Genomic DNA, 13,544 nt, shown 5'->3' with positions numbered 1-13,544 from the left:
GTGCGGCCCTGCAGGGCTACGGGCATGACTCGCATGGTGTCCTCGAGCTCCCAGACACAGCCACACTCCCCCTGCGCCGTGCAAAGGCAGTCAGCCGCTTGCTGCCTTTACTCACTGCCCGTGACACTAGCTCCCCAAGGGCACCAGCGGTGAGGTTGCCCAGAGCTCAAACTTCCGGAAGTCCAATGCCATCATCCAGGTGCCGTTAAGCACCTCCTCTGGGGAGACTTTGAAAGGCAAGCATTCCCAGGTTCTTATCCAAGTCCCAGACCCTCTCCTGTGTGCTTAGGAACCTCTCAGCTGTGCTCACCAAGTCCATGGGCATACATGGGTTAACCTTCACCCCCGAGGCCTTTGTTTCCCTCCGAGTTTTGCTGACTTGGGGGGTGAGGGCCAGCTAGAATTTCCTCTCCAGCTAGGTGCCCTGGAGAGGACCCAACAGTGCTGTGGGCTTCCAGGGTGGTGGTGGGCCGGGTTGGAAAGGTCCTCTGTGCCTCCTGCTTCCACAGGAAGTGCGTGAGCGTGTGCCCTCTGGGCTACTTTGGGGACACAGCAGCAAGACGCTGTCGCCGGTGCTACAAGGGGTGTGAGACCTGCTCGGGCAGGAGCCCAGTCCAGTGCCTGTCCTGCCGCCGCGGGTTCTATCACCATCAGGAGATGCACACTTGTGTGACTTTCTGTCCCACTGGATTTTATGCTGATGAAAGTAAGTGCATATCTGTGTGCGTAGGAATGATGAGTCAGCCCCCCTCTCTGGGCTGGGGTCCCCTCTCCTGGGAGAATTTTCCCAGGGAATCTGGAACCAGCTTCTGGACCGGGGGGTTGACAGTGGGACAAAGCCCTTCCCAGGAAAAGCTGCTAAGCTGAAATCGGGATTCAAGTATGGGCAGAAGGTTTTCAGTCCTTCAAAGACAATGAGGAGCCTACTGGCCAGTGTTAATTGGGCTCAGAAGAGATGGGTTAGTCTTTGTGGCACATTTTACAAGTAGGGACCACACCCCTAAGAGGTGGGTGATGCTTTCCTGGTCTTGCGGCTGGGGAAATGAAGCTGAGAGGCGGCAAAAGGCCCACAACTAGTGATGGCACAGGTTTGACTTGAACTCAGAGCCGTGAAACCAGGTGCCCCCCCATTCCACCAGGCCCAGGCAGGTGGGTGGGGCTCTGGGGCTCTGGGGCCCAGGACCCATGCCAGGGTTTCAGCAACACACCTTGCCCCATAAGAGGCAAAAGACAGGGTCTGGGTTAAACAGATGGAGGACAGTTCTCAAGTTCAAAGAAGCTGCCGTTTTGACCTTGGCGATTTGTGTAGATCAAAGCCTTCCCACAGCGGCCCTTGCTATGCAGGAGGGACCATTGATCCAGTCTGCGATGGCATTACAGTTCTTCCCATGGAGAAGGAGCCAGGAAATCCTTAAAGACATATAATGCCACTGAATAACCAGAATCTCTTTAGAGGAATAGCCCATCATCTTGCGAGATGCATTTCACAGCCTTTGCAAACACCTGCCCTGGGCTGCCAGCCAGACCTGTTTTCCGGGTGGAGATGCCTTCATCCCCACCCTGCTCCTAAGGCAAGAATCAGCCACCCTCATTGACCCACTGTCCTCCCTGAACACCTGCTGCCTGTATGTGATGCCACCTGGGGGGCCCTGGGGAGGAGGCGCCGAGGTGGAGCAAGCAGCCCTGAGCTTCCAGGCCCAGACGCAAGGTGGCGATAATGAGGCACCAGAAGGAAAGACGTGATCCTACCAGGCAAATGCTCTTGGGGGTTGTGGTGACCCAGCATTTCCCTAGGAGGTGTGATGGGCGTTCTAGATTTATGTCTCAGTCTTTGTAACTACAAGTCTTCAATAAAGTCCACTATCACAGGTCTCCAACCCTGTCACTTTTTTTTTTTTTAAATAAAGACTTAAACCTGATTAATCTCTGCTCAGTCAGCCAGGGAACTGGTTTCAGTCCTGCTTGAAATAAACAGAAACAGAGAGTGTCTCCTCTGGAAAGGGCCCCCCCTCCAGAGCCTCCAGGTTGTGTAAGGGCTTTAATTTACTCCAGAAAGGAGAGGAGAGACACCTGGGATCCCACATGTGGGCCTGCGGTCTGGACGAGACCTCTGGCTATTCGATCACTCCATCATCGCTCCTGGAGGCTGACACCGGACGAGCGGTCGTAGCAGCCCCGCTTTGAAATGCCAGAGTCTTCTTTCCCAGGATTGATTCACATCTCTTCTTCTCCTTCTCTTCTCCTCATCTTCTTTTTCTCCAGGTCAGAAAACTTGCCTTAAATGCCACCCAAGCTGTAAAAAGTGCGTTGATGAACCAGAAAAATGCACTGTCTGTAAAGAAGGATTCAGGTAAAAACCTCGCTTCGGACCTGAAGGACAGCGGAGTGTTTATGCTTTTTTGTTGTTTGTTTCTGCCATTGGTTTGACTAAGTTTTGGCAACTTTTTCCTAAAAGATAAAAGCAGAGGCCCAAAGCCCTGCAGGGTGAAGATTCTCCGAGTCTGTAGAAACCAGAGTTCCACTTCGATGTTTAAAATAGAAAGTTAGGGGGCGCCTGGGAGGCTCAGTCGATTAAGGTTAAGCGTCTGCCTTTGGCTCAGGTCATGATCTCAGGGTCCTGGGATCGAGTCCCGCATCCAGCTCCCTGCTTAGAGGGGAGTCTGCTTCTCCTTCTTCCTCTGACCCTCTGCCTGCTTGTGCTCGCTCTCTCTCTCCCCCCCCCAAATAAATAAGTAAAAATCTTTTTAAAAAATAAAATAAAAATAAAATAAAATACAAAGTTAGGGGAAAGGTAAAATCTCTACCTTTTATGCAGTACTTGGGGAACTGTTGAAAGCAAAAATCAACCCTACCATATAAAGCAGGGTGCCTGCTGGAAAGGTGAGGATTCTAACAGAGCTCCCGTTTTTTTAGGCACCGGAAATGGCATCCACTCCCGTGACCCTCCCAGTCTGGGCGAGGTGGGCGGGGCAGGGGGCAGGGGAGATGGGCATTGTGAAGCCCACCCTCCTCCTTTCCATTCTCTGTGTTCTCTCTCTTTTTCCCCAGCTCTGGTATCTCCTTCCTGCTCTGGGATCTTGCTCTCAGGGCATGCTTTTTAGATTCCTGGTTTTCCCTCTCCCACCACGCTCAGCACATGTCTGCTTTAAAAACATTTCACTGGATTAATGATTTTTATTGGACTATTTTGAAATGTTTGTTTAGCCCATTGAATGCAACCAAATCGCATTTAATGCAACCAAATATATATTACCTGTTCCTCCAAATTACGGTCTAGAGCTTAGAAAACATTCTATTCGAAACTATGCTAGGAACACTCCCAGAGTCCAGGGACTAGAACCTGGGTCTGCATGTTAAGGAAGAAAGGGAAGGGTCAGGGAGAGCCGAGCTTCACCCCTGCAGTGTGCTCAGGGAATCACCAGAGCTCCTGTTAAAATGCAGATTCTGGTCTAGCAGCTCGGAGCTGAGCCCGCTGCTCTGCGTTCCTAACAGACTCCCAGGTGTTGCAGATGTGGAATTCACCAGTAGAGTGGAATGTTTTTGGAATAGGTGCTGATGGGAAAAATTTTACAAGTCCTGGTTCCAGGTGCTATCACCAATAGTGCCTCATTTAAATCTTCACAGCAACTTAGGACGTGGATATTATTTTTTTAAAAGATTGTATTTATTTGTTAGAGAGAGAGCATGAGGAGGGGGAGGGACAGAGGGAGAAGCAGGCTCCCCGCTGAGCGGGGAGCATGAAGTGGGACTTGATCTCAAGACCCTGAGATCAGGACCTGAGCCGAAGGCAGACACTTAACCGACTGAGCCACTCAGGCTCCCCTAGGATGTTAATAATATTGCTCCCGTTTTACTCACTGGGGAGAAAAACAGTTTGCCCAGGAAGTGCAATGACCCTGCCTTCATGAGTTTCCCCTTAGCCTGTCCTTACTCTTCCAGATCAGGGAGAAGAAGATCAGGAAAGAAGAGGCTCCATGGTCCAAGCTCCCGGGAGTCTGGGGAGAGGAAAGGGAAGCAGGACCCCCAGAGTCACACATCACATGTGTGGTCCTGTAAACCTGTAGTCTGGACAAGGCAGGATTAGCAGGGGAAGGATGAAGTGGTCAAGGAAGGAAGTTCCCAAAGGGAAAGGTGGCATTGAGCTGGTGGCCACAGCTGGTGACACCAATCCCAGGCAGGTGTTAGTGGTAGGGAGGAGGTGGGGAGGCTCCGTGGGCCCAACTCACTAGAACTTGCCTCCTGTCTTGGGAACACGGGGGTGGGGAGTCCCAGGGAGCTGGTTTCTGGGTCCCGTGAGTCCTGTGGGAGAGAGGAGTTCAGCTGCTCAGGTCAGGAATAGGGTCACGGATGGAAAAATGCCTGCCAAGGAGTAGCCCCACGGACGGAGGCAGCCGTTCCAGCCATGACAGGCATTCAGAGAGGCACGCAAACTCGGAAAACATTGTCAGCCATAATCCACAGAAAGCTTCCTTTTATTGCCCAATATCCTTTTAAGCTGTGGCTTCAAATCATCGCTGTCACGTTAAAGCGGTGAGAGCAGCCGAGCTGCCGACTGGTGGCCATCTATCTCTTTAGGGGATAAATGCAGGAAGGGTTCGAGGGGGAACATCAGTTACTGAAGACCTGATTTAACTGCCAGTCTCGGTGGCCCTGGAGCCCTGAGCGGGCATCTGCTGTGGGTGTGGAGAGGCTGCCAGACCCCCTGACATCGCCCCACTAAACGCAGGAATCTCTGGATCTCGCAAACATGCCAGAGAGCTTGTCCCCTGTGCCTGGTGGCAGACCCCATTCGACGTGTGCATTGAACCCAGTGTAATCTTGCGAACCGAGGAAATCCTAGTAGCAGACGCACTACCGTGTGCCAGATAACCTTCGCAGTGTTTCCCGCGTCTTTGCTCATTTAGTCCTCAAAACAGCCTTCCAGTGCGGGAGCCATGCTTGTCCCAAGGACCAGGAGAGGAGACAGGTGAGGGGACCGCACGTGCTGGCTTACCCAGGGTCGGGGTGGCACAGCTAGGAAGTGGCCAAGGCAGGATCCCACAGTGGGCAGTCCAGCTCCAGAGACAATTCCAGAATCCACATACTCGGCTGTATCGTTGAGTAAGGTAGGGTAGGTCCCCACCAGGTGAGACAGGAAGGCAGGAACCGTATCAGGCAGGGCCTGTCAGGTCCCAGGAGTGGATTTTATTTCCAGTTCATTGCGAGGCACCGAAGGTTTCAAGGCAGGGTTTTAGGACCTGTCTGGCCATCCGCCACCCGGAGTCACACATCATCAGAGCTCACACTTCTTGGAGGGGCTGGGACCGACCAGACTGAGCCAGCCTGCCACTGGGGTGACCCACCCAAGCTCACTTTCTCCCCTGGGGTTTGGCTTCCAGTTTGTTCCTGTCGATGAAGAGAAGCCATCACAGACCAAGAGACAGCCTGAGGACTCTCGCACCAGGACCGAAGCCCCCAGGGGATGGAGCCTGGGGCTTCTAGGTCGGGGGCATCTCTTCTTGCCTGGCCTCCTGCCGGCTTAGGATCACTCTTGCTCTGCTTTCATTTGCTTGGAACCTCAGGCAGCACAAAGAGCTGTGGTTTAGCAACTTTCCTTTCCTCTCATGAGAGGCGAGTGAGAGCAGATCGTAATTTCATTAGAATTTTGGAAGGGATATGAAAACACGCCTTTTTTTTTTTTTCTTTTAACAGCTTTGCACGGGGCAGCTGCATTCCAGACTGTGAACCGGGCACCTACTTTGATTCTGAGCTCATCAAATGTGGGGAATGCCATCACACCTGCCAAACCTGTGTGGGTGAGTTCATCGCCCGCAGGGGCCTTGCTTCCATTATGCCAGACGGTTGGAACCTGGGTCACTGACTCTGGGCAAACTGTCTCGAAGCCAGGAAAACCCTAAGACGCCCTGGACTTCGCGGGGTATTGCAACATTCGATCACAGGGACCCTTCCAGGGGAGGGAGTGGGAGAGGGAGAAATTAGTGTTTAATGAGTACAGAGTTTCGGTTGGGGGAGCTGAAAAAGTTCTGGAGATGGATGGCGGTGACGGTTTCACGACAGCACGGATGTTTCAAGCCACAGAACCGTACACTTAAAAACGGTTACTACGGTAAATTTCGTGTTCTGTTCCTTTCCTCACAATTTTGAAAATTCAAAATAAAGAAACACCGTGAGACCTCACTTTGCATGAGGCAGCCTGGGTTTCCAGCCAGGCAGCCGATGCTCTGAGGGGCCCGCGGGAAGCTCACCTGCCTGGGGCTCAGCCCGCCCCGCGGAAGGCACTGCCTGAGACATTGGACTGTAAGCCTCAGAGAGACGGTGGTGAAGCGAAGGAGGCTTTCTGAAAACACAGCCTTCCCTCTTGGTACCGAGCTTCCCTCATTTTGAACATTTTTATTCAAAGAGGAAAAGCCTTCTATAAACAATTTCATGTGTATTACAATTCCCCACAAAGATGATAGCGCAGCTGTCTCCCAGGCACCGTTTTTATGCAGAAGAGCAGAAAATGGGTTCGTGTTACGGGGTTTCCTGTTGCAGTTATTCGCTCTAGATGTTGAAGTGCATTATGAGTCTGTGCACTCGGATGCACTGTAGGTTGTCGTCGCCTCCTGACCCTCTTCCTGACCCCGCACTTGGCAGGAGCAGCACAGCCCACCCCCCACCCCCACCCCCCGCCAGCACCATGTGGCCCTGTGAGCCCCATGTGGGCATCAGCTGTGCTTTCCAGGTGTGGGCGTGCCAGAGGAGGCAGGGCTGTGGCCAAGGCCAGCACCCCCGAGCCTGCAGGGCATGTGCCTTCCTGGGACGCCCTCCTGGGACAACCCCACAGCAGCGGGAGCTCGGCGTTTGGAAGCATTCTCCTCCACTGGCCGTTCGCTGTTTTTCCTCACCATTGCCCTCTTATTTTCTTGCCCTCGTTTCTATTCTTTGTTTTGTCCCCTCGTTTAGCCCAGGTTGATTAAGGAGCGTCGCTGATGTCACTTATTTAAGTTTCGTAGTCACCCAAATCCATAAAATTCAGAAATGTGCCTTTACCCCGCTTTTGATTTCAATAATTCAATTTACTTTTCTTTCTCCATGTCTCCAGACTGCCTGTTGGCAAACAGCTTTGTAGAGATGCTCATAGTTTCTCTCGTCTCAACCCGTTGACTTCTCTGTCACTTCAGGCATGTAATTCAACGGCGTGCAGGGCTAAGGCTGTCTGGGGGGTCTCCCTTCCTCCATGCGCCTGCCTGCCTGGCTTCTCTCTAAGCTCCTGAGACACACGCATCCACTCCCTGGCAGCTGCTCGGGAGAGGACCTACTTCTGTGCTCTCAGTTGCCTGGAGGTTTTTTGCTCAGTGTTAGTTATGAGTCTGTGTTGGAAGTTGCCGTTCTCAGCTGTCAGCTCCCCACCCCCTGGAGGCCCCAGGCCCACCTAGCCTTCCCCTCGCTGCCCCAATTCAGTGATCCATCACTGATGCAGGGGCCTGGCCATGCGCAGGGTTGTGGCCAGGCACAAGTGCAGGGTGGGACACGGTGGTATCTATCTCCACCCGGGGCTGGCAGTGCCCCAGGGCATTTGGACGAGCCACTTGCCCATTCCTGGTCCAGATGCCCAGAGTCCCGGTACAGAGGATTTGCCTCTTTGGGGCTGCCTGATAGCCGGGGGTTGCTGTAGGGGACCCGTGGGACGGGGAGGTACCTGGCTTAGCTTGTCCCCAGCTGGGGCGTAGCACGTCGGTCAGGACTGTGCAGCTAGTAAAGCATATGCACGGCGAGTTGAGGGGTCATGCCCCAGGTCCACGTGAGGGTCGGCCCTCACTCATGGGCATCCCTTCCTCAGGCCTCTGCCCAAGGGAGAAGGGCATGAAATAGCAGGTAAAAACTCCATGACAGCTGGAGAGAGAGATTGAAGAAGCAAGGAACGCATGTACGTTAGTACCCTTGATGGCGCATTTTCCCTGCATTTGGAACAAGAACCCCACGTGTTCACTCTGTAGTGGGGCCCCACAAATGATGTGTTGGGTCCCGAGTCAGCAAACCCCATTTTGCTCTTAGTGTTAGGATCTGTAGCTGCTTTTCAAGTGTCTGAAGCTGGCAAAGACTTAATAGAATCCTTAAGACACTTTGGGTTCTAAAGTTCAGAGATTGTGGTAATTGTGAAAATAGTAGGTCCTGAAAATTTGTGTTTAATCAGCTTTTTTACTGTGGCGAGATAGCCCTATCATCAAGTTTACCAGCTTAACCGTTTTCAAGGGTACCCTTCAGTGGCTTTAAGTACATCCACATTGTTCCTCACCACCATCCGTTTCCAGAACTTCTGCCTCTTCCCGGCTGAATGTCCTTCAACTGCTTTAAAGTTCAGTAAGTCAGGGGCACCTGGGTGGCTCAGTCGTTAAGCGTCTGCCTTTGGCCCAGGGTGTGATCCCAGAGTCCTGGGATTGAGCCCCGCTTCGCGCTTCCTGCTCTGCTGGGAGCCTGCTTCTTCCTCTCCCACTCCCCCTGCTTCTGTTCCCTCTCTCTCTGGCTGTGTCTCTCTCTGTCCAACAAGTAAATAAAATCTTTAAAAAATAAAATAAAATAAAGTTCAGTAAGTCAAACTTTTAACTAAGTACAATTGAGCCTTGAACAATGTGGGTTTGACCTGCATGGGTCCACTTAGACATTGATTTTTTTCAATAAATACAGTAGAGTAAATGTATTTTCTCTTCCTTATGATTTTCTTAATAACATTTTCTCTAGCTGACTTTATTGTAAGAATACAGTATATAACACGTATCACTGACACAATATGTGGCAATTGACCGTTTATATTATCAGAAAGGCTTCTGGCCAGCAGTAGGCTCTTAGTGGCTAAGTTTTGGGGAGAATCCAAAGTTGTATGCAGATTTTCGACATCATGGGGGTTGGTGCCCCAACCCCTGCGCTGGTCAGGGGTCAACTATACAAACACAAACGAGTGTTCTTCCCCACCACAGAAGCTCCTTAGGCATTAAGGACCCTAGTGACCGAAGCAGGAGAATGTGGGTAACAGAGTTCAGCAGGGGAGGCCCCAGCGGGGACAGCCACAGGGATCGCACAGCTCCTGAGGCCCTGGGCTTCCAAGGGCCAAGTGGCCAATGCCAGATGCTCCCTGGAGATATATGATGGAGGGGTGGCCAAAGCACAGGAGCAATCTTCCATCTAGAATGACATAAACTGGAAAGAAAGCCTACACGTCTGAGGGGCATTGCGGTGAAGGAAGGGGACATACCACATGGACACGATGGGTGCATGGGCGGTTGTTCATTATGGAGGCCCTGTGACCCTGAAGGTTCCTGCTTCTGCATCCCTCCCACAATGCTGGATGAGCTCAGAATGCCCTTCCAGGCCTCAAGCTGTGGTTCTGAGAGATGAAACCAGCTGCCAGCGCACTGAGCCCTGGGGTGCTGGGACCACCCTGCAGACCCCTGTCTGCAAGGGGGTCTTCCCTTGACACAACCAAGAGGCCCCTTCTAAGTCCAGAAGCTACTCCAGGAAGAGGGCCAGAGACCACTGCCTTAGCTGCCAGGCCTCAAGCGAAGAGCACAGCGAAATCGGAGGAAGAAGTTTAACCGGGACTGTGAGCACCATAAGCATCTAAGATGACTTCTTGCCGTGTTCGGTCCCCTAAGCTGTCAGCCAGCGGCCATCTTGCTGCCTCTGAGCCCCATCGGGTGCTCCTCAGCAACATCTGGCACCGAGTGGACTCCAGTGCTTACTGGTTGTACATGAATGAATCAATGGACAATGGTAGCGGTTTCTTCGTTCTAGACCAACGTCTGCCGCAGGCTGATGAGTCCACTTGGTTGAGCTGCAGGTTCTTCCTCTTGACTCTTGGTCCCTCATTCTGAGCTTTTGTCTCTTGGGGTTGCCACTCCCCCCTCCATAAGCCCTTAGTTGTTCGTTCTCTGCTGTCGAAAATGGCCTGGTTGTCCACACTGACTACCTGCCCACACCATCCCCACCAATCTCTTCCTTCGCTTTTCCCACACCCTCCCGAAAGAAATATGCAAGCCACAAATGTGAGCCGTTGATACAGTGTTACATTTCCTAGAGAAACGGGCAGAAATAAGGATAATAACATATCTTATTTAACCCAATGTACCTAAAATATTATCATTTCAACATATAATGAATAAAAAGTAAGCACTTTTTCAGTCTGTTTTAATGCTAAGTGTGTGGAATCCAGCGTGTGACGTATTCTGCACGTACAGTACCTCTGAGCTTGGTGCAGCCACGTTTCAAGTGCTCCAAGCCACACGGGGCTGCCTCTAGCAAAAAGCAGTAGGACCAAGGCCTGTTGGCAAGGAAACATTTGGAGTCAGGGCCGTCAGACACGGCACAGGCAGTAGGAACTATTCTGAGTCTGGCTCATGCCTCCACATCCACCCGATGACATGGGGACATGGGTGAGGATGGCCCGGTGCAGACACGGGGTGGGCACCTGGGAGCCCTCGCTGCGGTGGGGAACATGGAGCATCTGGACCATACCCCGGATCCCCGGGGCCCTGTGGCAGGCCTGAAGCATGGTCATGGGCAGGCGGTCCCTGACCTCTGCTTCTGTCCCACACCCCCCAGGGCCCAGCAGAGAAGAATGTATTCACTGTGCGGCAAACTTCCACTTCCAAGACTGGAAATGCGTGCCGGCCTGTGGCGAAGGTTTCTATCCAGAGGAGATGCCGGGCTTGCCCCACAAAGTGTGCCGAAGGTATGCAGTCCTTTCACACGGTCTTCCTGGCTCAGACTAAGATTGCTGGGGAAGGGGTGGGGCGCCTGGGTGGCTCAGTCGGTGAAACGTCCTAATCTTGATTTCAGCTCAGGTCATGATCTCAGGGTGGTGAGATCGAGCCTCATGTTGGGCTCCATGCTCAGCAGAGTGTCTGCTTGAGATTCTTGCTCTCTCTCTTTCCCCCTGCTCGTGCTCTCTCTCAAATAAATAAATCTTAAGAAAAAAAAAAAAGATTGCTGGTGAATGGTGGTTCCCTGTGCCAGCAAAGGAGCAGCCAGAGGGCCAAGTCTGGCGGCCTCTTCCCCGGGGCTGGGGGAGGGTGCCCCATCACATCACTGTAGAGGGTGCCGTAGGTGGGGGGGGGGTACCGGAACCCACTTAGAGTGGAGCAGACCCCTGTAGTGATGATGGCCAAAGTCACAGTGTCATCTGTGGCTTTCATTCCTTTGTTCATTTAATGAGCTTTGAATGCTGGGCACTGTGTAGCTGGGTCAAAGCAGGAAGCAGGAGCCCCCCAACCCACCTTCCCCAACCCCCCTGCCGTGCCACAGCCCAGGATGCATTCACACTGATGGTAATTAAGGAAACCATGTGTTGGGGTTTTTTTGTGGTTTTTTTTTTTTTCATTTTACATTAGATAGAGAAAATTTAGGACCAGACAATGTCCTCATTCTAAAACCATTCCCTATGCAGTCAGTGAACATAGACTGTAACCCCCTCACTCTCTCCCACCTGTGTCTGTGTCATGCACCATTCTTGTTTGGTGGCTTACAGCCCTGGAGTGTTCCTTCCGTTTCTCACTGTTCATGAGCAGTGGAAGAAGAAGCCGTTTGCTTGGGTGTCCTCTTATCTTGCTGAATATTTATTGCCTTACCTCAGGTCTTCATAACCTAGATCCCAAGACAGGCAGAGCAGCCTGTCTTGTTCAGGGTGAGAGCAATAATGAGGTGTTGCAAGGTGGCCTTGATGATAATGATGGTGGGGGTAGGGGAGGGGTGTTCCTTCTGAAATAAACTCAACACTAGGGAGCGTGGAGACGCATATTACAGCAGGACTGGGGAGACCTCGCCCTGTCTTCCAGCTCACGGCTGGGGACCCACAGTGGGGTTGCCTCCCCAGGCTGTGTTTGAGAACTGCTCTGGGTTCTAATTTATTCTCTTAAAACAAAAACAAGGGGGTGCCTGGGTGGCTTAATTGGTTAGGCGTCTGCCTTCAGCTCAGGTCATGATCCTGGTATCCTGGGATCGAGCCCCGCATCGGGCTGTCTGCTCAGCGGGAGTCTGAGTCCCCCTCTCCGTCTGCCTGCCACTGCCACTGCTTATGCTGTCTCTCTCTCTCTGTCAAATAAGTAAATAAAATCTTTAAAACAAAACAAAACAACAACACAAAAATACAAGCAAACAAACAAAACCTTATAGTCAGCCAATGAGAGACCAAGTCTTTGCAGTTTTTTGACTCACAAAAGAAGGTCCCAAGGGGTTATGTATCTGGGCAGGGGTCAGCCCCCTCTTTTGAGCTGGTTTGAAATAGGAGACTTGCCACCTTCACCCAGCCTTGCTGAGTCCTGCGCATGGGTGTCTGAATAAGCCTTTCATTGTAAGGAGCCCACGGGTTCAAGGGTAATTACACTCAGTACGGCAGCCCAGGGAGAATGTGCAATTCCACGGTGATAATCACTTTGGTTTGTCAGACGCCTAGGATCCCACGGGATGCTGGGTATCCCCATGAGTGTGGAACCCAGCCCCCCGCAGGACACCCAGAAACTATGGCCTCCCCAGCCCAGGAGGCAGGAGGTAGGCAGCCCCCCAAGCCCCTCCATGACATCAGAGGACAGCAGCTTCCTGGGTGCTCACCTCCACAGGAAGGAAAGCTTTCAGCCCCAGAGGGGAGGCCAGTGCTGGGGCTCACACAGCAGATCTTGGAGATACACCCCAGGAGGAGCCCCGCACAAGGTGCTGAGGTGGGGAAATGCCAGCCTTTCAGGAAGCTTCTATCTTTAGAGTCCCCTGGCTCCGAAGACCCCTTCCGTGTGGATTCCTCCTGAAGGAAGACTAGTCTTGGTCTGCTTGGTTGTACAGGGCCTCTCCCCACTCAGGCAGCAGCAGCTTTTAGGGTGTGGTCCCCTGCAGGCCCCAGGATGCTGCGTGGTGTGTGGCTAGCCCCGGCTGGCTGGCCCAGGACAGCTCCGTGGAAAAGCCTGGCCAGGACACAGGCCTGCTGCGTTGGCAACCAGGATGCCAAGAAGACCCGTGAAACTGAGGCCCAAAGTGGAGAACAGTCCATGATAAAGATCTCAAAAGAGGCGCTGGCCACCCCCAGGCTTAGTAAGAGGACCCAGAAGAGCAAGCAAGGACCTCTCTGAAGACAGAGAACAATTCGGTGGGGTTCATGCCTGAGAGGTGGCTAGCCTCTCATGCCCCCAGGCCTCCCCACTGTTCTCTGCTCCCTCCTCCCCTCCCGGGCGGTCAATGGAGCAGAGACTTCAGTCCTGCCTTCTGCTTTGCTCTGTGCCCAGACTGAAGTGTGACAAGACTTGCTGTCTGACCGACACCTGGAACAGCCTAAAGGTGAAAGGAAGGAAGAGGACATGGCCCCTGCAATGGAGCAGGGAAGAGGGGAACAGGGGCTACAGTGGGCGGCCCACTTCCAGAGTTTGGCAGGACAAAGCTGCCATGCTGTTTGCGGGGGAAGTAGGTACCATAGAAAGTGATAGAACTAGAGGTGTTTTGAAAGCCCCTTGCCTAAGGACTGCCTGAGGGGCAGAAAGGAGCCAAGAGGAGCAAAGAGCCAAGGAGCTTTCAGAGAAGCAGGGACC

At 52.7% G+C, this 13,544-nt stretch overlaps 1 protein-coding gene across 3 annotated transcripts in view; it reads left to right on the top strand.

Annotated features, from left to right (window-relative positions):
• Positions 1-13,544, top strand: part of PCSK6 (proprotein convertase subtilisin/kexin type 6) — a 183,120-nt gene that overhangs the window by 160,409 nt on the left and 9,167 nt on the right. For all 3 annotated transcript variants that reach the window (XM_045795376.2, XM_045795374.2, XM_087856718.1), the window contains 4 exons: positions 510-706; positions 2,263-2,350; positions 5,692-5,795; positions 10,579-10,708. In XM_045795376.2, coding sequence (XP_045651332.1) covers positions 510-706; positions 2,263-2,350; positions 5,692-5,795; positions 10,579-10,708 — 519 coding nt within the window. The remainder of the gene's footprint in view (positions 1-509; positions 707-2,262; positions 2,351-5,691; positions 5,796-10,578; positions 10,709-13,544) is intronic.

The sequence above is a fragment of the Ursus americanus genome, chromosome 28 (genome assembly GCF_024610735.1).
Source record: "Ursus americanus isolate L20-20 chromosome 28, mUrsAme1.1.p, whole genome shotgun sequence".
Taxonomy (NCBI): Eukaryota; Metazoa; Chordata; class Mammalia; order Carnivora; family Ursidae; genus Ursus; species Ursus americanus.
Note: the sequence above shows the minus strand (reverse complement) of the source record. Positions and strands in the feature narration are given on the sequence as shown.